Raw genomic sequence first — 24,735 nt, forward strand, 5'->3', positions numbered from 1 at the left:
GGACACATGTATTTCAGTTACATCATAAGCAAACAACCCCCAACCTCAATCAGTTTCCACTCTTCAACCAAACATTTGCCCTGAGGGTTGTGAGTAAACAGGACGATGCCCACTATACACACACAGCTATGCCTACCTGTCCTTTCCACCTTACGGTGTATAGAAGAAGTCCTTGATGCCAGATGACAGACTGGAGTTGTACTCAGCTAAGAGAGCTTTCAGGTCCTCCATAGAGTCCTGAGGTGCAATGCCAGTATGGATTTGGTTGGAAATGTGGCACAAAGCAGAGCAGTAGCTTCAAAATTCAGCTTACAGGAAAAATGAGTATTATGAAGAATTGGTCTGGCACATACCACAAGAAGCTTCTACAACTCAAGCTGATGCATGTGCCCCTTGCTCTTCGAAAAGGCTTGGATATGCTTTCGGTAGAGTGAAACAGGACTCAGTGTTCAGTTCACTGAATACATGCTATATCCCTGTATTTTTGTACATGTTTAGACTGATTTCTGAGAACAATGGATCTTAAATGCGAGCATGACTCCAATGAAAGTTACTATTGAAGAATTTTGATGGCAAAAAAGAGTTACCTTTCTTGAAAGAAGACTTTATGAGTGTTTGTCTTGAAACTACTGCTGTGCAGTAGTGTTGTATGTTAGGTAGAGTGTATTTCCATGTCCTTGGCATTTTGTAAATAGAAAATTGTACGACTGATGATAATGAAAAAATACAAAACAGGAAGGAATGGGTTTCACATACCTATCATGTCATTATTGTGTTCTAACGCTTCAAGCAGCCAAGAAAAACGACAGGGAGAGTAACGAAAAAGTCTAAAACATTTGAAATGACTTCACCATTTGTCAAACATTCGTTTTTGCAGCACAGTCTGGTGTGTATTCATTATGTTTCCCTTAGTTTACAAAGTTTTGATGATGTTTTCATGGAAGTATGCAACAGGTAAACAGATTACCAGATAGTAACTAAACATATCACTGGCACTTCCTTATAGGGAAGTACGAGCTATAAAATTAATATAAATCAGGGTGCATCAAAACAGAAGATAACCATCAAAATCATATTCATTGAGACGACTTCCGGTTAGTAACTAACCAACAATTTTTAAAATGAAAGGTAAGTTATCACAAATATAAAATATATACATCTTTGAAATAAAATTTTAAAGATGGCTGAAGGTTTTAACTATTATGTAGTCTTGCTGGAACATAGTGCATTCGAAAATGTGATGAACTGACAATGTATGTCTATTCATGGTTTACTGAAGAATGCAGTTTTCGCAATCGTGATGTATCATTTCACAGCCTCATCCTGTGATGGACACTTGTTTCCTTCTCAGTGGCAATGGATGAGGGGATGTCAAAAAGTTGTGAGTCTCACTACAGCAATGATATAAATGCATCTGTTTTCATGTTGTATTTTTCTACATAATATCTGTCAACATCAAGCAAATTGGTTTGCTATGTACCAGCCTCAGGGTTCCCATTTTGTTTGACTTGTTATCTTGGTTCCCCCAAAATGGACAATCTGCAATAAATGCAACACAAACTTCAGGAAACAAAATATGCATGAAACATTTTTTGTTTTGTTCTTAGCCCCTGTCTAAATTTAAATCAAGCAATCCAAATCTTTGGCTGTTGATTATGAACGGAACACATTCAATGCCATTCTGAACATATTTCCTGTGATATTATCTGAGGACATACCATTATCCAAGAGGTACCAAGTGACATATTGTTTTCATTTTCTGCAATTATTTTACAAACATTATACCCTAATGTGTGGATATGTGTGGATATGGCTTTTCCAATGATGCCTTCACAATGGTAACTTTACAAACACTGGACATAAAGACTATAGTTAGACTCACTATTTTTTAACATCCTCTCATATATAGACCTCTGAGTTAACTGACTTTGGTGACAACAACAACAACAGTGACAACAGATATATACTATGTCCGTTTTATTCAGCTGAAAATCACATCAAGTAAATACAATAGTTTCGTGCCTTTCCATCTACCAGTATTAATAAGCCTGTGTTGCTGGACATGGTTTAAAATTTTACAAGATGGAAGCACAGGCCACATGAATAGTCTGAAGTTCTCAGGCTATTTCAAACCATTTTAAACTAAAGAAAATCATGGTCTTCAAATGGGATTGTGCAGTATAGAGGAAATGGCCAGTCTTCTTACATGTGAGCGAATTCTGTATGCTGCGCAACCCCATTTGCGCTGCAGTTTGCCTGTGTTCAACCATATCAAATTGTCAACAAATTACAAATTATCCATTTTGAATTGACTAAACATGACCTTTCCTATATATCTTTAAAATATGTGAAATGGAATTAACTTAAACTGTTATGATATGTCATATTCAATATATACAGCTTAAAAGAATGGGATTTTATTTCATTTTCTGTGAAGTGTATTTCCTTATTTGTGAGAACCAAGTTACACATTTGCATACAGTGTAACTAAAATATATCATGAACTAAAAAAATAATAATTACAAGTAACAGATGATTAAATGAAAATACAAGAAAGGAAACTATGTTATCACACTCAGCTTCACAAGTAGATTTGTCAATGCAACTGTTGCTGCTTCTGTCAGCAAGACTGTCATTTTTCACCACTGACAAAACCAAATAAATATCTAGCTGTGAAACTGTAGCTATGGAAGTCTCTGCATTTGAGATGGGACTATTAAACTGAGACATAATTGACCATGATTCAACAGCTAATAGATATCACATTTGTTCAAACACTTTTCAATACTCATTACACTTGCCCACAATGAAAAACAATTGTAATATACACCGTTAATACACAAAGCCTACTTAGACTGGCTCCATCCTCTCATACAGTCCTCACATGGTAAACGCATGTTAAGTCAAACTTCAGTTTACCATGTGAAGGCGACTTTAGTGTGATTCTTGCTTATCACCACAACAGTCATCTTGCAGCTGTTAGCAGTGAGTCATATCTCTCAACTCTCAACACAGAGACAACATATGCCTCAGTCACATTACACAAACACAAAACTAAAACTGAATGTCTCAAGAGACTACATAACTTTATATATGTGTAGTGTACAATATTCCACATAAAACATCTGCCATGGGTGAAAATTGTGAAATCTCAAAACAAGTGTTATGGCTGGTGGATGGATGGCCATACTGGAATAGTGTGCATACTTAACCTGTGATATACACTTACAAGTTTGTGTTTGGGTATTATTAAGTACAAACACATTACAACACAAAACCGACAAAAGATTTGCTGACAACAAACTGCTCTGTATATAGGCACCTCTCCTTTGTGAACTTGTCTACCTGCATTTAGCATTTGTGGGTGATACATAGGTTAACACATGACATTTTAATGGATAAATTTATTTTTTGTAATTCATGACTACTGTATCTTGCACCTACTATAAGGTGAATACCGAGTTCGGTTTTACCCAGCTTTTAGCAAGATCCCAGCAATATCTTAAGCACGGGACATCAGAAAAGGACATTTTACCCATGTGGTGATTTGAACCTGGGTCTTCCGTGTGACAAGCGAACACTTTAACCATTAGGCTACACTGCCTCTAAGCACAGTGAGTTTACATACATACATATGAATGTATTGATAGATAAAAGCAAGATCTGCTTGTGTCCTGTTCAGACTAATCCCCTGTAACATCTTTATACTATACATATTCAGTTGTGTAGAGTGATGTTGATGCAGTTGATCACTGGATTGTCTGGCCCAGACTCGATTATTTACAGACTGTCACCAAGAACTAGAAGATTGCTGAATTGCATTAACCAACCAACCAACCAACCAACAAAAAAACTGTACATATTGATGGTTTGTTGTCATGACAACAGCTGACACAGCACTGAAAGTCAATTCATGAAGACATTTCACTCACTAAATATATGTTAGATTGCAGGCTCCTCTGTATACATCTATGTACGATTGGTTTTATATATAATTACCTATTACAAAATATATATTAAACATTACTTTTGCAACATAATGTTATATACATATATGATACAAGTTTTTCTGTCTCCATATCAAAGTGTACGGAATTATCACAAACTTTGATGGTAGACATCATCAAAGTCAAAGTAAATTATCTACACTGTGATGACAATATTCCCAAATTACTATTAGAATTTTGTTACTATATTATGGTTGATTTGAATCATCCACTATACTATTTACCAGTACCTTCTCTTTACCAATGTCCTTCAAAATGTTGATCTTTGATTCTATTTTCGCACACTGGAATACAATTTGTATAGAATTAAGGAGGCATTCATGTATTTTTATTCTTGCAAATTTGCAAACTTGTCAGATACAAAAAACAGGGATGTTGGCAGCAATAAATAGACCATTCCTCACAAAGGAATCCAAATATAAAATATGTATATATCTCACATCAAATAAAACTACAAAAAACTTTAAGCTTAATTATAACCTAAGAAAAATAATTCTCACTCTTTAGCTAAAATGTGAAACATATATGAATAGGTTCCAAGTTACAAAAATATTATTTACCTGTATTATTATCAATAAAATTATAAACACCCAAGCCCAAACAAAAACGTCATATTTCAACCCACTACTTTGTACATGAAACAATTTACAAAAAGACAGAATACAAATGTCTTGAGGAAGAGGTGAAGAAATTGAATAATAATGAAAATAATCTTATTAACCAGAGCTTATAGAAGAGAAAAATATGAGAAAATCTGAACAATACTGCTAAATCATATAACAAATGAAAACAAACATTTCTGCTAAGACAGAAATTTGTGTATATAATGCAGGTGCCACTGATCGTGTTAAACAGATTACTGAGGGAGACTGTTGAACTTCAACTAATTTAGTTTATTTACTTGGTACTTGTTCATAAATTATATCTAGAAGGGCCTTATTAATTCTTACAGACCTTGGTGTAATGGGTGAACACTTTAATCACGAGACAACTCCAACATTCCTTAGTCATGTATACATCTGAACCAACAGATTGTGTAGGTGACATGCTCAACATGGCTGACGTATGTATGTCCTCCTTTAATGTGTACTTGTGACCTAAACAATGTTAATGGAGTGAGGGAGGAGAGCCGGTTTTATCTTACTTTTAACAGATGTACGGAATGGCGACATCCTTCCCCTCACACACACCCCACCTTCTACACTCTGTCTCCCCCGTGTTAATGCCTCAATGTATTTGTGACCACCTCAGTGTCAATGTACGTATGTCCTAATGTATGAATTCATAATGCATCCACGCAGTGATCACAGGTAACAAATGTTAATTTTTTTGGCATTACACTTACTCAGTAAAGTACAGACTTCAGTTCTGTCTTCATGTAGTTGTGAACCCATCTGTATACATGTTTTTTCAATGCTGCTATCATAAAAAATTCAGCAAGGTCAGACCAATTTTGTTTCGTTTTACTGATCCTCCAGTTTCAGTTTTTCAAGAATATGAAAAAAATAAAAAGTAAATTTTTTAACCCTCCTGCCGTTAGGTTTTCTGAGGACAAAAATCCATAAAACAAGAAATAAAATTTATCTGGTCTGACAGTGTTATACATCTGTAGCAAACTGTGTCAACATCCACAAAACACACAGAATTCCGCACAAAACATTCCATTATCAAAACTATCAAAATGGATTTAGTCAGAATACAATTATTCCAAATCTGTGGTGAGTCTCCACTGGAGTATGTCTCATTCTTCACTCAGAAATAATGCTGATTCAGCATGATGGAATGTAACAATGATGGAACCAATACAGCACTATTAAAACACTCATTCATGACATGGTCATACATATACTAACTACTTCACACAACACCTGGACACACCTGGACAGTTAGACACGGGTCCCATTTCACAAAGCTGTCACAATTGTCGCAAGTCTATGTTACAGAACAGGAGAGAGGACATTAGTATCTCTGTGATAGCTGGGTGACACGGGGCCCTGACTGAGGGTTACATTCATCTTTCAACATGTACAAGTTGTTGGATTATATATCATCATCGCACTTTTGAGCTGACATCAATGAGATTTCACCTCCTTGTGAGAGTATTTGCTCTGTGTTTAATGCTAGCACACTACTTATTGACAGACCCATTATCACAGGATCAATACTGATATGATCACATTACATTCTCGAAAAGAATGTCCTGTTTCACATGGCAATTGTAGCTCTTCCAGTGTCATTTGTACGATTAACTGCCATGCATGTGAAACTGCAGGTTAAATATATGCTAAAGTATGGGAGATATGACAGTAATGTAATGACTGATTTAACAACATGGCACTGTAACTGTTGTAAGTCTCTGTTGAACTGCGGAAGATATGATGGCATATCTTGTTGACACTTGAGAAGTTTCCCAAGAGTAGATGTGATGTTAGGACTAAATCAAGGTTATCGTCCTATTCCAGGTCAAGCTGGAGTGTATGAACAGTTGGGAAACAACACAAGCTCACAATCAACACATATCCAAAGATCCTTGCTAAGGCCATGGATAATAGTCATTACTCTGCATCATCACAATGTGCTGGTCTAACAGACCCTTGAGACTCACCACAAGGCCTCTGACAAGCATTGATGGGATCAAACACTCCTCACTAAACCTTCACCATCACAATGTTCTTGTCTTTGAGTGCCACCATGGGGCTATTGACCAGCATCACATGGACACTCTGCTTTTGTCTCAGTCTACATCATCTGAATCATCCCGATCCTGTTGATCCTTGAGAACCACTACAAGGCTGTAATCAGCATCAACAGGACACTCTGCTCCTTTCTCAGTCTACATCATCTGCAAGATCCCGATCCTGCTGATCCTTGAGAGCAACCACAAGGCTGTTGACCAGCATGGACAGGATCTTGTCAAGAGGGTCCATCACTCCTCTCTGCATCCATTTAGGGATGGTCACCCTGGCGTGAGAAAAGCCCAGCTTCTGAAGCACAAAGTCCACACCCACTGGGTCGATCTGCTTGCTGGCCCAGTGCAGCAGTCTAGAAATACAAAAACAGTGAATGTTTTCAGGTTGCTGATTTGTAATCATATCTGTCGTGTGTATTTATAAAACAGACCAGTGTTTTCTTGTCTGATATTTGGATATGATATGTCCAACATTTACGAAACAAAAAAGATTGTATTCAATGAGTTTGATGAAAAATAATTTACTATGATAACAATTATTTAGAAAAGGTATTGTTATTATTCAAATTATTGTATCTGTAGTAAAATGTTAATGAATTTGAGCTTACAAATGAATTTAGAATCTAGAGATATTCTTGTCTGAACAATATATTTGTAAAAAATTGAAATCACTATCCATTTTCCTAAATATTTGTAAGGAAAATTATTGCTATCATAATCCTATGACAATATCATTACATTGAACACAGATATAAAGACAAGAAACTACAACACAACTGAACCCACCAATACTCAACTAACAAGAACAGGATCATTCTCACTGAGATACGATGTATACAGTACTTGTGATGGGGTAAGAGATTGAGACATCAACTTACCGAACTGTTGGTTCAAGTTGCCAAGTCTTGCAGTGGAAGTCTCGGTAGTCTTGCTTCAAGGCTTCTGTTGGGTCGGTCAGCTTCTTCTTATCCTGGTCTGTGGCCTTGGCTACCTTAGCTGCCTGACCATAGGATGACCGAGCACCTGTCACAGATAAGTGGCAAAACTTGGTCGTAACACACCCCTAGGAACTCGTTGAAATTTGTCCATTATATCTCAAATTTGCCATTTAGGATTTTCACAGCATTCCTAATTATGTAACATGTTTCCTGGAGCCATAGGTACACAATCCCTTTTTCAAGTGGTCAGATGTGACACCCTTTCTAGGTAAGTTTAAATTGTAGTATTTTGTGGGGATAAGACACATCTGAGACTCCTTTAGTTACATCCTTAAGAGTGAGGGAGGGATGTTTCTGGGGCCTGTTTCACAAAGTGGTTTTAGTGCTATGACTGTTGTAAGTCTATGTTAAAGTATGAGAGGTACAATCGTCTTAGTGCTATGATCACTTTGTGAAATGGGGCCTCATAGGATTTCCATCTTTGTAGTGATATAAGTACAGAACAATATAAGAAATAAATATTGGAGTGACAGAAGTCAGTAAATTACATGCTTGTTGTTTGCTGGACTGCTGATGGTGACTGACATTAAGTCTGCCCTAGACTGAGAAAATGTAAACTACACTGATAAACAATGGTAAATGTCCGAGCAGAACAGTTAGTTTCCAAGCTGGGAACAGATTGTACCAACCTTTGTCCTTTTCCTTGATGTAGGAGGACACAAGGTCGTGGAGGAAGAGGATGACCTCAGCATCCATGGCAACGAAGATATGGTCATAGAACTCTGTCACAAAGCTGCTTTCAACCACAGGCTGGGGATCTGCAATGTTGCATCAAACACTGTACACATCTGGGTTTTCATCACTGACAATTATATACTCAACTTGGCAGTAAACGTTTATTTTTTCACACCATGTGGATAACACTGTATCATTGACTGTGCACTTTGTTACTGAATTTCCAAAGACAAATATCCACATATACAATAGGCTCTGTCTGACTAATGAGGATTCAGTGTTTCTACTGGCATTTTTGAGATATGGACATTGTGGCAGACTAGCATTTTAAATACCAGACACTTGTAAATTTTAACTGGTCAAGTGATCACACTTTTTCAATGTGCACATGACTTTGCACTGAACAACCATTTAGAAATATAGAAAGTATTGCAGTGAGTCAATGCTGTTATTTTTAGCCTGACGATTTCCCAAACTACTGTTTTTTGCTTGATAACACCTCATTGTCTTTGTGAAAACATAATCTTTTTCAAGGAGAAATAAAATTGGCAGAGGTATTTAGAAAATTGATATTGAATTCTGCCAAATATGATGACTGACAGCCTTTGAATTTACCAGACAATCTCACTTTGTACCGGTCAAAGTCAAGTATATACAGTCATCCCTCGCCATAATGAGGGCCTTAGCGTCCACGAATGACCCCCCCGCGTTATTAGACATCCGCGTTATAGTACTTATTACATAATGTGGAACAAAGGCCAAGTAAAATCGTATTTTCCAAGGACATAATAAAACTGCTGTTTTGTGTATTTTGCCTAGCCAACACTATATCGTATCATTGAAGGTGAAAATAAACAAACTTTGAAAATAAAAACATGAATATGTACAGGAACCTTGCAATCAAAAATCACTTGACAGGATCATTTAATTGTTGTTCCTGTAATGCTACCTGTTATTCAACTAAGCTGGAAATAGCGATCAGCTGTGTACACAAGTTTTAGGCCAATGTACCAGTGATTCAGTTAAAAATGATTCAATAATATTACATCAAAGAATTTCTATTCCATTATCAGAATATTTTATATATTAAGCAGTTATAGTAACAGATTATTTTACATTGATATAGGGTTAGTATATAATGCATGTTTTCTGCAAACATATTTAACATGACTATTAATGGCCGTTACCTGTCTGTACACATTTTACGTAGGAGACAGTTTGACAAGTCACCGCTGACTTCTCGTGGTATTTACAACTTTGCTTGTGAAAAACAAAATGTTGGCCATTTAATTGTTAAAAATGACTTCAATGAGTCAATAACGCAGGTTTCAGAGTCCATGGATTATGAGGCTGTAATCTGTTTGTGATTGCTAAAAATAATGTGAAATTGGTGCTATCCTGGTGGGTGTGAAAAACGGACCCTCACAAAGCGGAAATTTAACGCATATGGAAAGAGGTGATGCCATTCTCTCATGGTGCCTCCATTGTTTCTGTCAACAGTTTTAATGAATAAAAATGGGATTGAATTTAATATAAAAAATGTATTTTCTGACACCATACATTCTCAGATGACTTTTTACCTGCGCTATAGCGCGGTGTGTTGCATCACAGCAAACACTGTAAGCACTCAACTGATGGTATGTCTTGTCTTTTATAAGCTAGATATACCATGATATTTTGCTGTTGGTATGATTATTATTGAGAAAACCCTGCATGTTTTAAGCATCTGAAAAACATTGGATAAGTACGATAAACATTGTCAGTTGCCATCTGCGTTGAATTTGACTAATTTACGTTATTTTCCAGAGTGCAACAGCAGATTTGTTGATGAGCTATTTTCGATTTCATGAAGGGGAGTGATTGCAATTTAATGCTTTATGGGAGCCATGGATTACCCTGCGGTTTAACCGAATCTGCGGTATTGCGAAGTGCAATATTGCGAGGGATGACTGTATCTGATAACAGAAACACTGGGATTGAAACATATCAACTGAATCCCTCAGAGTCTTCTTATCAACACTATGAAAATGAAACACAGATGAAACCAAATTGGCTTTCTACTGAGAACAGGATTGCTCTTCCCAAATTACTGTATTCACCATCATTCTGGGGCTCATGTTCTCCTTGGTAGTGGAATGTCTTCAGGTTCATGTACAGTGAGGGGAAGGCAAAGATCATCTCAGACTCGTGGTTGTAGGTCTGTGGCTTGCGGGACTTGCGGTGCTCTGTCGGACTCTCACAGTGTTCACGGCGGACACTCGGGAAGGAATCCAGGTCTGTAAACATAACCCAGAGAGTTGGATGTAACGCTGCTCCCTCGCTGTATCTCATTTGATTCAAGGATGGAGGGAATGAGTAAGTTTAACACTGCTTACAAGATAATTCACTTGTCTCATGGAGTGAGTGAGTGAACAGTGTTTTAACACTGCCTTGAACAGCATTCTACTTATATGACAGCATGGCAGCTTAAGGTGAGAGGAAAGTATAAAGTTAAGCAGATCACATGCATGTTTCACTTTCGTGAAATCACAGAAAGAGGCGCAGTGATCAAAACATGTCTAGGCACCAGATAAGGGGTGTCATTACTCATAATATGATACAATCTGTTTCCAAATAGGGGCAAGTTTCTGGCATGCACAAGAAGGCAACTCTGCATAGAAGCTTCCAACATCTCAGATGACTGGGTCCTCCATGCCCCCCTGGAGTGAGTGAGTGAGTGAGTGAGCGAGCGAGCAACATCATAGCAAGGGACACCAGAAATGGATGTCACACACTCTACCCATGTTGTGAATCGAATCCGGGAACATGTTTTAACCACTAGACTACAGTACATCATACTTCAGTTAGTTTGTACCTTTCATGTCGGAGGAGGAGAAGGCATAGTTAAACCACTCCTGGACACTGGTGAACTGCTGAGGAACGTAGTGACCCCGTGACACTTTACAGATGGTGGCCATGTGGGGGGCGGAGCTGTTAGGGGGCTGCTGACTGGACATGCCTCCCTTGGTCAACTTGTGGCCGATGATGAAGGTGAGATCCTGGACCACATGGGTACCTACAGGTAACAAAGACAGATGGGTTAGGTTTAACAGTATAAACCAAAAAGACAATTCTAAGATATGAACCATTTTGATGAAATCCATGAGTACTTTTGGACAAACACGAATGAATGTTGAGTGAGTGAGTGACTTTGGTTTAAAACAACTTATAGCAATATTCTAGCAATATCATGGTGGGGGATACAAGAAATGGACTTCAAACACTGAACTCGTGGGGAATCGAACCTGGGTCTTTGGCGTGACAAGTGAACACTTTAACCACTAGGCTACCCCAATGATGGAGAATTCTGGGACTTGGAGGCATGAGGTTCTTTAGTTTTGTTTTTTAGGTTTCACATGGTCTAAAGGCTTGACATGTCCCATGTGTGAATCTATTCAAATGGTTTAATATGGTCATATGCTTGTTACGTTTTGGTGTGATTTCACTGAAAGGTGTGGTGTTGCATAAAGTAAGCAATGCAGAGTGAAAGTGTGAAGTTCAACTGAATACTGTTCAAAAGTGTCATGTGTTTTCAAAATATTGTGGCAAATAAGACTAGATATGGTCTTGTGTTTATGCAGTTTTCAAACACAATGTTGTTCTAGACAAAATGTGTTTGAAGAGTGATGAAATGCTTCATGGGTTGGTACTGATATTATACTGAACAACAAAAGAATCATAAGTTTTGAAAAAAAAATGAAATTTCAGAAAAGTAAGCATTCATTTTATGTCTCCTTTTAAAAACTTGGCAAAAAAACCCCTGAGTTGCGTCTCTTTTGCTGTCCAGTATACTGGATCACGGAAAGCGGCAGGATCTCAACATTGATAACTCCAGTAGGTATTTAGACTATACAACCACTTTTCCAATCACACAGCAGTAGTACTACATAGAGTATGCATTATTTCTTAAATAAAATCTAAAACTGAACAATATATGAACATCATAATCAAAGTTTGAGGGTGACTACTTGCAGAGTTTCCATCCTACCTCTGTCAGGTGTTTTTTGCGCCTCTGTGGAGAAATAGATGTAGGGTTCTCGGATGTTGAAGATGGCCCAGGATTTAGATCTGAAGTTGATGCCATGGAATGATGCGAGGGACAGGTTCTCCCCCTGGAGCGTGACGGTGCCCCCTAGGATCATCCCCTCACTTGGCAGTATTTGTGGTAGCATGCGGAAGTTACACCCCACCAGCTGCTCCAGTGCCCCCTGCCAGTGTCGGTGGTGCCGCAACTCAGATAACACTGTAGCAAGTTACACAAGGAGTCATGAGTGTGGATTTCAGTAATGTTCCAGCAATGTCATGGTGATGGACTGCTGAAGTGCCCATCACACATTGTACCCATCATGAGAACTGAACCAGGGGCCTGTTTCATAAAACTCTCGTAAGCCTAAGATCTCATAACTTTTTCGTAGCATTTACACCTGGTATACTGTAACACAAGAGGGGCAAATGTTACGAGAAAAATTACGAGATCTTAGGCTTACGAGAGTTTTGTGAAATGGGCCCCTGGGTCCTGGCCCTCCTTTCTTGAGTCAAGGTTAAACTTATTAAAGACTGCTTTGTGAAAGGAGCCCCTGATCCACAAAATGTTTGTAGAGTGCTGACATTTGCTAGCATGTGATAAACATTAAAGTTACACCAGCGCCTCCTTTCACGAAACAACATTTACTAAGGTTAACCTTAACTCCCATTCTTTAACACTGTACTATGGTTAACCTTAACTCCCATTCTTTAACACTGTACTATGGTTAACCTTAACTCCCATTCTTTAACACTGTACTATGGTTAACCTTAACTCCCATTCTTTAACACTGTACTATGGTTAACCTTAACTCCCATTCTTTAACACTGTACTATGGTTAACCTTAACTCCCATTCTTTAACACTGTACTATGGTTAACCTTAACTCCCATTCTTTAACACTGTACTATGGTTAGGTTAGTGACTTACAATCACCTTGGTGCTTTGTGAAAGGAGGTCCTGGGCCCTTATTCATGAAATGTTCATAGCCCTAAGAATTCTTAACTTTAATCGTAGCCAACGTGTTAAAAATGGGCTTAAGAGCTTCGCAGGGATACAAACATTTCGAGAATAGCTAGCCTGGTCATAATGTTATGAACACTTTGTGGATTGGGACCCTGGGCCTTAGGTGTGAAAGGTAAACACTTAGTCAACCAATACTGAATAAACATTGACTCGAGACACTTGCCGTTATACTCATCTAACATCCCTTACATACAACAATCTCATTTATTGGTTTCAAGCTTACACTCACTATCTTCTGACAACTTCCTCTGCGATGTTGTCCGGTTCCGTGATGGGATGGGCCCAAATGCTGATAGGACCCGCTTACTGCTGGTTAGCTGCTGTGTGAAGAACTCATCTAGCTTGGCCACCAGCTTAATGAGGTCAGGTGTTGTAGACCTCGAGATCATCAGATGGAACTGATCCCAGTGCAGATCACCATTCACAAACAAGTAGGCCGATCTGGAAAATTTTGCCATATCTATGCATGGTTTTAACTAAACTCACAAAAACAGGGTCCCTGGGACCCAAAATGATTAGTTTCCTGGGGCCTTGCAGCTAGTGTAAGGGTTCTGTGAAGTAACAATGTAGAGAACTGTATGTTTTGTCACTCTTGCTGTGCTGGTTATTTACTATTATTTTGATACGATTGAATATTTATACAGCAACATATCCACGAACATGCTTAAGGTGCTGGCATTTTCCACCCGATCACTGGGTGTCAATCTTAAAGGTACTTTGTATTATTTAAAAAACATCTCTATAAGTTTTACTATGGTGATGAAGGCGTGTAGCACTTCTCTTGACCTTAAAACACTGACCTCTTGGTGGCCAGTGGTGTGTCGTTCTGTGTGTCAGACTCTACATGCCACTCGTCACGCAGCAGCAGGTCTAGGAGGCTGAGCCTTGTCATCAGGACACTGCTACCCATGTAGTCCACACGGCCCTCGATGGCCTCCAGGGTCAGACCTGCACGATGGTCTGGGTCCTTGCCCAAGTCAGGGTCCTCTTTTACGTGGACTGGAGGTCAGCAAAAAGTCAATGAATTTATAGCGGTAAGATTGCTGTGAAGATATATTTTACAGTGGCTTTTGTGCAGCTGTTGAATTAATGGTTACTGTTATTTTCAAAAGATTCTGCTTCTGATCATTCCAGAATATAGATGCTCTTTAAAAACAACACAGCCATAATCAATATATTTTACAACAGACAAGAACAGGATAGAATAGAAGAAAATAGTTTGTGTGAGTTGAAGGACAACTTGATGCTTATTGTTAACATAAATGATGCATAGTTATTGTGAAATGTGTGTTTTACATTTTTGATGATGTCAACATTTTTGCAACATCTCCTTTATGGAGATGGGGATGTTTGTATCCAGATTTCTAGAATCATTTTTGTATCCCACATCAAATGTTTGTATGAGAAGGCAACAGGGAAAAGAATCATTGTACATCACTCACAGAAAGTCTGCAGACCCTGTAGATCAATGGCTCCACCTACAACTCCCCCCCGGGACTCAAAGGACGATCCTCCCAACCCTCCAGTTATCTTGAGGTTCTTGTGTCCACTGCTGTCTATAGACAGGCGACCATCACTCTTCAGCTCCCTGGTGCTCCATCTGGACAACAAACACATAACAGTGCACACAGAAGACACGGAAATTACAACAAGAGTGACTTCAGAAGACAGATGGCTCCCTAATGCTCAACACACACAGCAGACACACGTAGGTGAACACAAAAGATACGAGAGTAGACATGGAAGTTACAAGAAGAATGACTTAAGGAGACAGTTGGCTCCCTAATGGTTAATAAGTACAGCAGACACACAAAAGTGAGTGAGTGAGTGAGTGAGAGAGAGAGAGAGAGAGAGAGTGAGTGAGTGAGTGAGTGAGTGAGTGAGTGAGTGAGTGAGTGAGGCTTTATGCCACCTTAAGCAATATTCCAGCAATACCATGGCAGGGAAAACGGGCTTCACACACTTCACCCATGTGGAGAATCGAAAATGTGGAGGGTTTTGGCGTGATGAACACACAACTTAACCCCACCTTGAGTGACACCAGAAAATGCCCCAAGTTCAACCTCTGCATTCAAACCACACACCTCCTGCCAAGGGCCACCTCCACTTACCAAACGTAGGTAAGGTGAGGGCAGGGAAACTGGGGATTAACATTTTGATAGAGATTTTAGAACTTGTGTGTGGACTTTTTACAGAAAACACATCAGTGTAAAAATAGTTTGCAGCGCAACTAGTACCCAAATCATTGGAGGTTCATCTATGACTGGACTAAAAGTTTGTTTTCTGTCAGGCAATCTACCAAAACAAAATTAAGTCCAGTAATTCCCTCCAACAGTTTGTTTACAGAATGACTTACAGGGTATTTCCCATGACGTTGCTCATGTTGATGTCCACATCAAGCCTAGACAGATTGACAGCGAACAACACAAGGGTCTCCCACTTGCTGGATCGGCTGGTTGGCGCGGGTGGTGCTGATGATGACCGATGGCGACCTGTCTCTGGGGATGAATAGGCTCGGGACTTGCGTGCCCCTGAAGCCCCGAGCCTGGGAGTGACATTACTACCTCCTCCTTCTGTTGGAGATTGAGGGACTGATGAACCTAGACATAACAAGCAGGGGAAGCTGGACATTAGCAAGTCTTTCAGTGAAGTGTAGTAGTTTACACTGTGGCACCTCTGAGTTACTGTTATCCCAGATTAGTGTGTTGTTGAACACCACTCAGGCGTATTTCAGCCATATGATGTCTGCAAATAGTCAGGTCTATCAAACCAGTGACAGATGCTAGGAATAATATATACTTTCTTTCAAAAGTTTATACTGGCTTATGACACTCGTTATATGCTATGAATATAAACTGAAAGGCAAAAGAAATGACGCTGGAGATTGTGTAGACATCCGATGGCTTGTTGCTGATCTCTTGTTAACCTAGCCATGGCTGGTGTGTACAGAAAACAAGAGAATGATAGCCATTCCAGCCTACAATTTATGCCTGAATGCATGCACAATGCACATGCATTTCAACTTCATTGTTGCAATTGTGTGAACTCTTCCCTTTCAAACATTTCTAACCTCTATCTCCAACAAAATTATATTGGGCCAAACAGGCTACACGACCACAATTCACATTATCCTCAAAATTGACTTCTGGTGTAAATTTAAAATAGGTTCAAACACACTATTGATACTTACATGTCATTTCCAGTGTTACATTTCTCTTGCCTTTCAGTATGAAAAGCATGTGCAAATATCATGCTTGTAAACAGCTGCATTTGGGTGTAAAGTCTTGTTAAGAATTCTCCTATTTTGACAGATTTTTATCATTTACTGAACTGGTGACAATAATCTTTTCAACGTTAGGAATTTGTTACCATCATACATGTGTTCATGTGTATATAGTACCTTTAAACAGTGTGGAATATTTTGCATAATTTAGTTTGTAACAATTGCCTGAAGTAAGTCGCTATAGTTAGACAAGTGAGTGAGTGAGTTTGGTTTTATGCTGCACTCCACAATATTCCAGATATATGGCAGCAGTCTGTAAATAATCAAGTCTGGAAAAGACAATCCAGTGATCAACATTGATCTGCTCAAGTGGAAACTGATGACATGCGTCAACCAAGTTAGTGAGCCTGACCATCCAATCCTGTTAGTCGTCTTTTATGACAAGCATAGTAGCATTTTATGACAAGCATGTGTTGCTGGAGGCATATTCGACCCTGGACCTTCAGGAGTATTTAGACCTGAGAGTGTAAGCTTTTGAAAGCTTACAAATATATATGGTCATCAACAATGCCACTTGAGTACAATGACACTCTTTTAACAAAGTCAGCAAGTCTGACCTCACTGAGTCACCTCTTATGACAAGAATTCATTGTTTGGGACGAACTTTGACTGAGAATTCTCTTCAGGCAAAGGTGATATGGAAACTTTAGTGTTTGCAAAATATGAAATATGGAGTAATTATTGTATGACAAAGTTTCACTGCATTTGTAATTGGACTTCAAGTAGGTCCAAAATCATGAGAATCAAATCAACAAGCACCCAAAAATTCATCATGCAAATAAAAACTTCATTTGAAAATAGGAAACATTTTAGGGATAAAAAGAAAGGTAAATCCATTAAAAATTGAAAGTGTATACATTTAAAAAACATTTAATGTCAAACTATACTAAAAACATGAAGACGATAAAGGAAAAACAAAACCATAAAGAATACCAAGTACATTTTGGATCAACATCAAATGCTGACAGTGAGACTGGACGGAGAATAACAGAAAACATGGCGGGGGATATCATGCTACCTCAGATGTGGATGTGGTTTCCACATACGGCTCAAAAGATGCTTTTTGCACAGCTGGATGTCACCATCCTTTGGACAGACATTTCCTCATCACCAATAATTAGATACCTCCAGTGACACCATTCTATTGTCTCACAATGCTCTCCTTTTATTGAGTAAACCTCTACTGGCAGCTTTGCGGACATTCTCCCATGGATTTTCAATAGAATTGCTTCATCCCAAGGATTTTCTGATTAATAGCCCTTGACTTTGAATTATTACTTGTTTTGATGGTTGACATACCTTTATCTGGCTATCACTGAATACAATCATAGAATATTCCTCATTCTCAGTCTTCTTTGAAAAAGTAAGCCCTTGTTCTTGGCTTCGGGAAATTGGGTCAGACCTGTCAGCCTTTCACAATATCCCTCTGCCACAAGTTTAATTCTATAAGCAAAACCTCGAAGTCAGTTTCAATCCTTTACATATCATCTCTATACAATGTATGGAGCAATAATATGGATACACACTTACAATACCAGATCCATGCGTAAGGCTTTCTGTACCTTGAATCCACTTCATCACAATTCCAGTATTTTGAACTAAGCCTTATTTTATAACTGACTGACTTCTAGGTCAAGTATGTCAATATTCTATTTGGCATCAAGTTGTTAGGGTTGTTTGGTTTAGTGGACGAAAATGTGTTACTCCAGCTATTAGATCTAGAATAGGATGTTATGGAATAATGTGTGATTACAGACCCACTAACACATGATACATAACCCCAGTAATACATCTAATATATGGACCTAGTAATACATGGCATTTAATCCCAGTAGCACTCAGTGTATTATCATAATAGCGCATGGTCAATAACCCTTAAAATACATGGTATATAACCCTTGATAAATTTTTAGCAATACATGGTATACAACCTCAGTACTATGTGACATATAATATGTGTATATAATGCCAGTATGACATTGATATATGCCAGTGATAAATGTAATATAACCCCTGTATTACATGGTATTATCTCAAGTAACATATGGTATATAGATCCTGTAATACATGTAATATGAGTGAGTGAGTTAGTTAGTTTAGTTTTATGCTGCTTTTAGCATTATTCAAGCAATGTCATGGCAGGGACACCAAAAATGGGCTTCACACATTGTACCCATGTTGGTAATCAAACCTGGGTCTTAGGCATAACAAGTGAACACTTTAACCACTCATATACCCCACCACTCCACATGGAATATGACCCCTGTATTACACTGTATTAAACTCAAGTAACACAGGGTATGCAATCCCAGTAATACATGGAATATGAACCCAGTAATAATATATATACCCAGTATATAACCCCTGCAATACAACATAATCTGAGAAATACATTCTATATAGCCAAAGTAATAATGGACTATAATACATGGCCCCAGAAATACATGGCTTGTTTCAAGTACTTTCTGATGCTACTATAACCACACCTCTCAAGGATGATTTCTGGGATATTTCTTTCTTCAGGTCAGAACTGATCTGGATTTTAACTTTATCTCCAGAGGAAACCCTTCGATGATGAGTTAGCCGGAAAGGTTCATTCTCCTCTAATACGGTTAGGGAAGGGAATGAAAGAGAGGCTTGTGTTGACAAAGTTGGATGTTTTGTCGACATGTTGACATCTACTTCTGGAAACAAAGCAACAATACACAAGAAATAAATGCAAAATTAAACTCACAGAAAACACTAAGCTTACAACATTTGAGAAACAATATGTCAGTGCATGAAAAATGGTTGAATTTGGGACGTACTTTCTTAATCTGAAAAGTGACAATGCATGGCAACGCAGGGTCTAAAAGCATGCCATATTATTTGAAATAATAAACTGAAGACAAGAGAAAGGAAAGCACTCCATCAATTGTTAGGCACAAACAGTATGGAAATAGTAATGAAATATGGACATGAAGATAAGAGAAACTAATAAGGCTGCAACAAATCACCTAGTTCTCAAGCTACACATTTCGGTAATATTCAACAGCTAATAGATTTCTTTGATCATTTATTTAAAGCACATATAAAATGTTATAAGCTACAGATGATAGATAGGTGAGAATGTAAGAATCAAGCATTATTCTTTGTATGCACCTCAGATGTACCCCGAGATAGCAAGTACTAATGAAATTAAATGTATTACAAAGACAACAAAACAATCAGCAGTAATATTTATAACAATGATCCTTTCAATAAAGACATTAAACTACAACCCAAAACAGTAAGTCTATATTTGTAGATATAAAACACAGAAAACAGGGCAAGCACAGAAAAACATCAGAGACAGCTGATGAGACTGGACCACTGTTACGGAGGAAAAGGACATAATTATCATATGCTGGTGTCCCAAATATACAACAGTCTTCTTCTATATATTACATCAATTTTAATGGAGGTACATGTATCTATCTCTTTCCATGACCAAAACAATGACTTGCATAATGCTGAGTGTATGTCTGACACAGCTGAATATTCTCATCAAATGGTGGGAATTTCATTAGTGATCCAGAATCAAACTTGGAGTGAGTGAGTGAGTGAGTTGAGTTTTACGCCGCACTCAGCAATATTACAGCTATATGGCGGCGGTCTGTAAATAATCGAGTCTGGACCAGACAATCCAGTGATCAACAACATGAGCATCGATCTGCGCAATTGGGAACCGATGACATGCGTCAACCAAGTCAGCGAGCCTGACCACCCGATCCCGTTAGTCGCCTCTTACGACAAGCTGAGTCGCCTTTTATGGCAACCATGGGTTGCTGAAGGCCTATTCTACCCCGGGACCTTCACGGGTTATCAAACTTGGAAATTAAGAAAATCTTCCACATGTAGGGCAGAGACAGACCGAAACAAGATCATTGATCATAATGATGTGAAGGTGCACAGAGAGAACATCGTTCACTTAAATCTCTGTGAATGGATACACCGTTCAAGGCCTGTTGAATCTGTTTTTGCATAACATTTCTTAATTCCATGTTACATAAAGACATACATGTCAAGAAATATTACCACACATTATCATGCCAAATTCTCTTTCTGATGTCTTGTGAACAAGATACACAAGTAAATAACGAACACATGAATAGTTGTTTTCAAGTGATTATCAGAGAATGAAGTAAATGACACAATGTAATTCAGATGGCTTTATGAACATGTGATTCAGTGATGGCGAAATTGGTTGTGGAACTGGACATTCTTGGTAGAAAACCATGCCACACAGTCAGATTCAACATGCTGCAGACTCCATTGGTTGCTTACCTGCATCACCCGGTGTGTGCACAATGCTCTCGTCTCCAAGGAACAGGCGACGGGCTAGGTTTCTCCTGTACCAGGCCTTAGGCAGAGACAGAATCTCCGACAAACGTCTCATGTCATATTTGAAGCTGGCCGTACCAATGTCACAGATGGCTGAAAGAAGATTTTGAGCAGAGTTTAGACCCCATCTTGTGAGGTAAGATGAAGATTAATATTACATTGTTGATAACATCAAGGTAAAATTCTGCTAAAAGTGAGATTCTACTTGCTGATGACAAAGTCAGGTCATACTGGATGAAGTCAAGGTCAAATACTGTCAAAATGAAGTGCAGGTCAGTTTCTGTTTGATACTGGCAAAGTCAGATCATACTGGATTAGGTCAAGGGCAAATGATATCAATATGAGGTCAAGGTCAGATGGTTCTGCATTCACCTGAGAACCTGACCACATTGGACTTCATCTGGGCCTCCTTGTTGGCTGACAGTGAGCTTTCTGAAGCTCCTCTTAACTCCATCTTCCGGCTCCTTGCAATGTTCACTTTGATGAACTCCACATTGAGGCTGAGTGAGTCCTTGCGGGACATCTCCAGCACCCCTCCCCCTGCATGCTCCTGTATGCTGCCTGTTGAATACACATCCTTGAATGAACATCACTACTTCAGTAGTCAGTAGTCTGAGATAGAAGTCTCTTAAAGCAATGGACATATCACAAGATAAAGCACTTTTATTACCTATTTCAGTGCAAGACATTATCCTAACTCCTGTGAGTCTACGAATCTGTGACATTTTCTGCAGAGAATGAGCGTGACTTTATGCCCTTTTTCACAAAATTCCACCAACATTCCATCAATGTAGTGTCGGGGAATCAAGAGATACCAAACAACCTTCTTCTTCAAAGCAGAAATGCTCTTCATTCATTGAATACAAGGAGGGAGAAGGACTTGGCCCACCCAAAAATCAGAATGACTGGTGTGCTTGCTCAACAACCATAAACCATTTCAGTGTTATTTTTCTCCCAAATGTTTCTACTGATACAGTGGAGTGATTTACCTAGGCGTCTTTGCCCGCCACCATATGGGTGGAAGACATACAGGGAGAAGTCAGAGAGGCAGCCGGTGACACTCAGGCCTCCAGAGTGGGTGGAGGAGGAGCTTTCAGACATGGTGCTGCTTAACCGGCTCCGTGAGGAGGTAGTAGAGTTGCTGTGCACCCATTCATGACTTCGTTTTGGGACTGGAAAAAACAAAACAAAACAGTTCCTCTGTTACTGGACTAAACTCATTCAATAATTAATGTTGATGGTGCTATGGTATTTTCACCCCAGTTATTGGATTATGGTGCACATGGATTTCATTCTCAGTCCCTTGGGAAGTATACAACGCAGCTGCCTTTGAGTTGCTAGCATGCTAACAGTCACATTACCTTCATTTCCTTCTGCAGAGGATATGCACACAGTCTCACCAACAGAACAATGGTTTCATTAAGATCATATAGGTTTGAGTGTAAATATGCACAAAGTGACAACTAAGTATTATTTTCATAAATATTTCCCAGACAAGTTGCATTTCTAAGTTATCAGCAATCCTATTAATTGACATTAGACTTTTTTAATGTCTGTCTTGAACATATACATTCAGTGAAAACAATTGCACATAATAAGACAATTGAACAAAATAATCTAATTAATTTCACACAAGCAAAGTCAACTGATTCTCTTTCTCTGGCCAGCAACTTACCCTTAGCCTTCATTGGCGGTGTTCCTTCAGCAATGGAGCCGTCCAGGTCAGACTTCTTGGTGGAGAAGACAAGCTCCAGGGAGGGCACCTGAAGCAGACACTCCACCCGGGATATGGGTCGGCAGTTGAAGCGGATGACGGATGGCTCCACCTTGATGTAGACCACCACATCAACAGGGAAGGAAGCCACATTGACTGGAGACCCAAGTGAGGCCTGGGACGCATCCAAATCCATGTTGAGGACACTACCCATCAGGTCTGCCAGGGTAGTGAGAGAGCGAGTTATTGTTTCAGTCCACTGCATGTAGGACTGATAAAGTGCTAAGCCAAAGATCATAATCACAAAAATCAGGGATGTAAACCCTTAGATCCTGACAGGTAAGGGACATGACTGTATTATTTGTCCACAAACCACTGGGCCATGTGTGCACCAGTCAGACTTCTTGATTGAGTGAGCAGGATTTAGTGATATCAGTAGTGCCGAGATCTGTGTCTCCAGCTTATAAAGAGAGAGTGAGTTTAGTTTTACACTACACTAACAAATATTCCACCTATATGGTTGTGGCTTGTAAATAATCCAGTCTGGACCACACAATAAAGTGATTGACATCATAAGCATTGATCTGCCCAAATGAGAATCAATGACATGTCAATCAAGTCAGTGAGCCTGACCACCCCATTCTCTTAGTCGCTTCTTACGACAAGCATGTGTTACTGAAGATCAATTCTAACCCGATCTTAACGGATCCAGCATATATAGAACACAAACAAAGGATTATGAGCATATGTTGAAAATGCCATGTCACAAAGATGATCATTGAAATAAGACATTTTCATCTTGTCTTCTGAGCAACCACAAAATCTTTTTTTCCTCCTGCTTCTACACATGCATCTCACCTTTCTTGTGTAAGGGTGCTGAGAATGGTAGAGGCTCCAGAGCTTGTTCCAGGAAGTCTAGCAGGCACGGACTGATGATCATTTCCTGTTGACCATTACCACAAGTATTAAACAAAATTCCACCAAATTGTATCCTCAGTTATCTAGGATATCATAAGATATCAAGTAAGATATAGGCGTGAGTTTCACCTTTTTCCATGTATATCATCTCATGGGACACCAGAAATAGGTTTTACATATTGTAGGCAATATGGTGATGGAACCCAGGTGTTCAGTGAGACAAGCAAACTCTTTAACCACTTGGCTACCCTACTGCCAGTCTACTGAGATAAGCGTTTTTGACCCAGTTGCTTCATTTTGGATGTCTCCATCTTTTACCAGCTAAAAAGGAAGCTAATGTAGCAAATGTGTTCAGGCTATTTAATACAATACAATGGAAAATAAATACAGTGGATATTCAAAGATGATCCATCCATTAAACAGGAGGAACTATCACAGCTGCTACACAATCAAGTAAACAATCTGACATTTCTATATAGGTGTGAACTATTCTAAATATTTCACAGATGAGACGGTCTAGCCTTCCTTGAATTGATTTACTATTTTGCAAGGCGTCAAATGTCCTATCTACCTCAGGCAGCTTCTGTAACGACAGCCAAGCATACAGGTTGGCCTTCTTCACAGCCCCTCTACGACTGGGGATGGACACACTGGAGGCGTTGTCGATGTTGTCCCAGTTGCCATCAGACTGTGTGACAAACACATCGGTGGATGATTGGGTTGTGAGATCGGGTCGGTCAAGACTGGAGGAGAACAACCTCTCCCCATCAGAGATGCTCCCTGTACTGTGTGGCAACTCTGCCAGAGTGGTCTTGGAGTAGTAGTGAACCTGGATGGATGTGGAAGAAAGTGGGAGTCAGAGTCATTCCACTCCACTTTTAGTAATATTTCACAATAAAAAGAAACGATAAAACGGGTCTCATACAGGAAATAAATAACAAAAGAGTTAGCAAATTGCCAAAGAGCTGTGACAAATTTTGGATTATCTGTTCCTAGACGTA

At 39.0% G+C, this 24,735-nt stretch overlaps 1 protein-coding gene across 1 annotated transcript in view; it reads right to left on the minus strand.

Moving 5' to 3' along the window:
• Positions 1-6,261: 6,261 nt before the first annotated feature.
• The window catches only part of LOC137274064 (bridge-like lipid transfer protein family member 1), a 79,050-nt gene continuing 60,576 nt past the window's right edge, over positions 6,262-24,735 (minus strand). The window contains exons 49-65 of the mRNA XM_067807044.1: positions 24,306-24,563; positions 23,675-23,759; positions 22,778-23,035; positions 22,092-22,274; positions 21,475-21,663; positions 21,046-21,195; positions 19,227-19,424; positions 15,814-16,057; positions 14,900-15,057; positions 14,258-14,456; positions 13,681-13,898; positions 12,397-12,651; positions 11,224-11,424; positions 10,469-10,645; positions 8,324-8,452; positions 7,575-7,719; positions 6,262-7,049 (exon numbers count right to left, since the gene is read on the minus strand). Coding sequence (XP_067663145.1) covers positions 6,836-7,049; positions 7,575-7,719; positions 8,324-8,452; positions 10,469-10,645; positions 11,224-11,424; positions 12,397-12,651; positions 13,681-13,898; positions 14,258-14,456; positions 14,900-15,057; positions 15,814-16,057; positions 19,227-19,424; positions 21,046-21,195; positions 21,475-21,663; positions 22,092-22,274; positions 22,778-23,035; positions 23,675-23,759; positions 24,306-24,563 — 3,261 coding nt within the window. The 3' untranslated portion in view covers positions 6,262-6,835. The remainder of the gene's footprint in view (positions 7,050-7,574; positions 7,720-8,323; positions 8,453-10,468; positions 10,646-11,223; positions 11,425-12,396; positions 12,652-13,680; positions 13,899-14,257; positions 14,457-14,899; positions 15,058-15,813; positions 16,058-19,226; positions 19,425-21,045; positions 21,196-21,474; positions 21,664-22,091; positions 22,275-22,777; positions 23,036-23,674; positions 23,760-24,305; positions 24,564-24,735) is intronic.

This window comes from Haliotis asinina, chromosome 2 (genome assembly GCF_037392515.1).
Source record: "Haliotis asinina isolate JCU_RB_2024 chromosome 2, JCU_Hal_asi_v2, whole genome shotgun sequence".
Lineage (NCBI taxonomy): Eukaryota > Metazoa > Mollusca > Gastropoda > Lepetellida > Haliotidae > Haliotis > Haliotis asinina.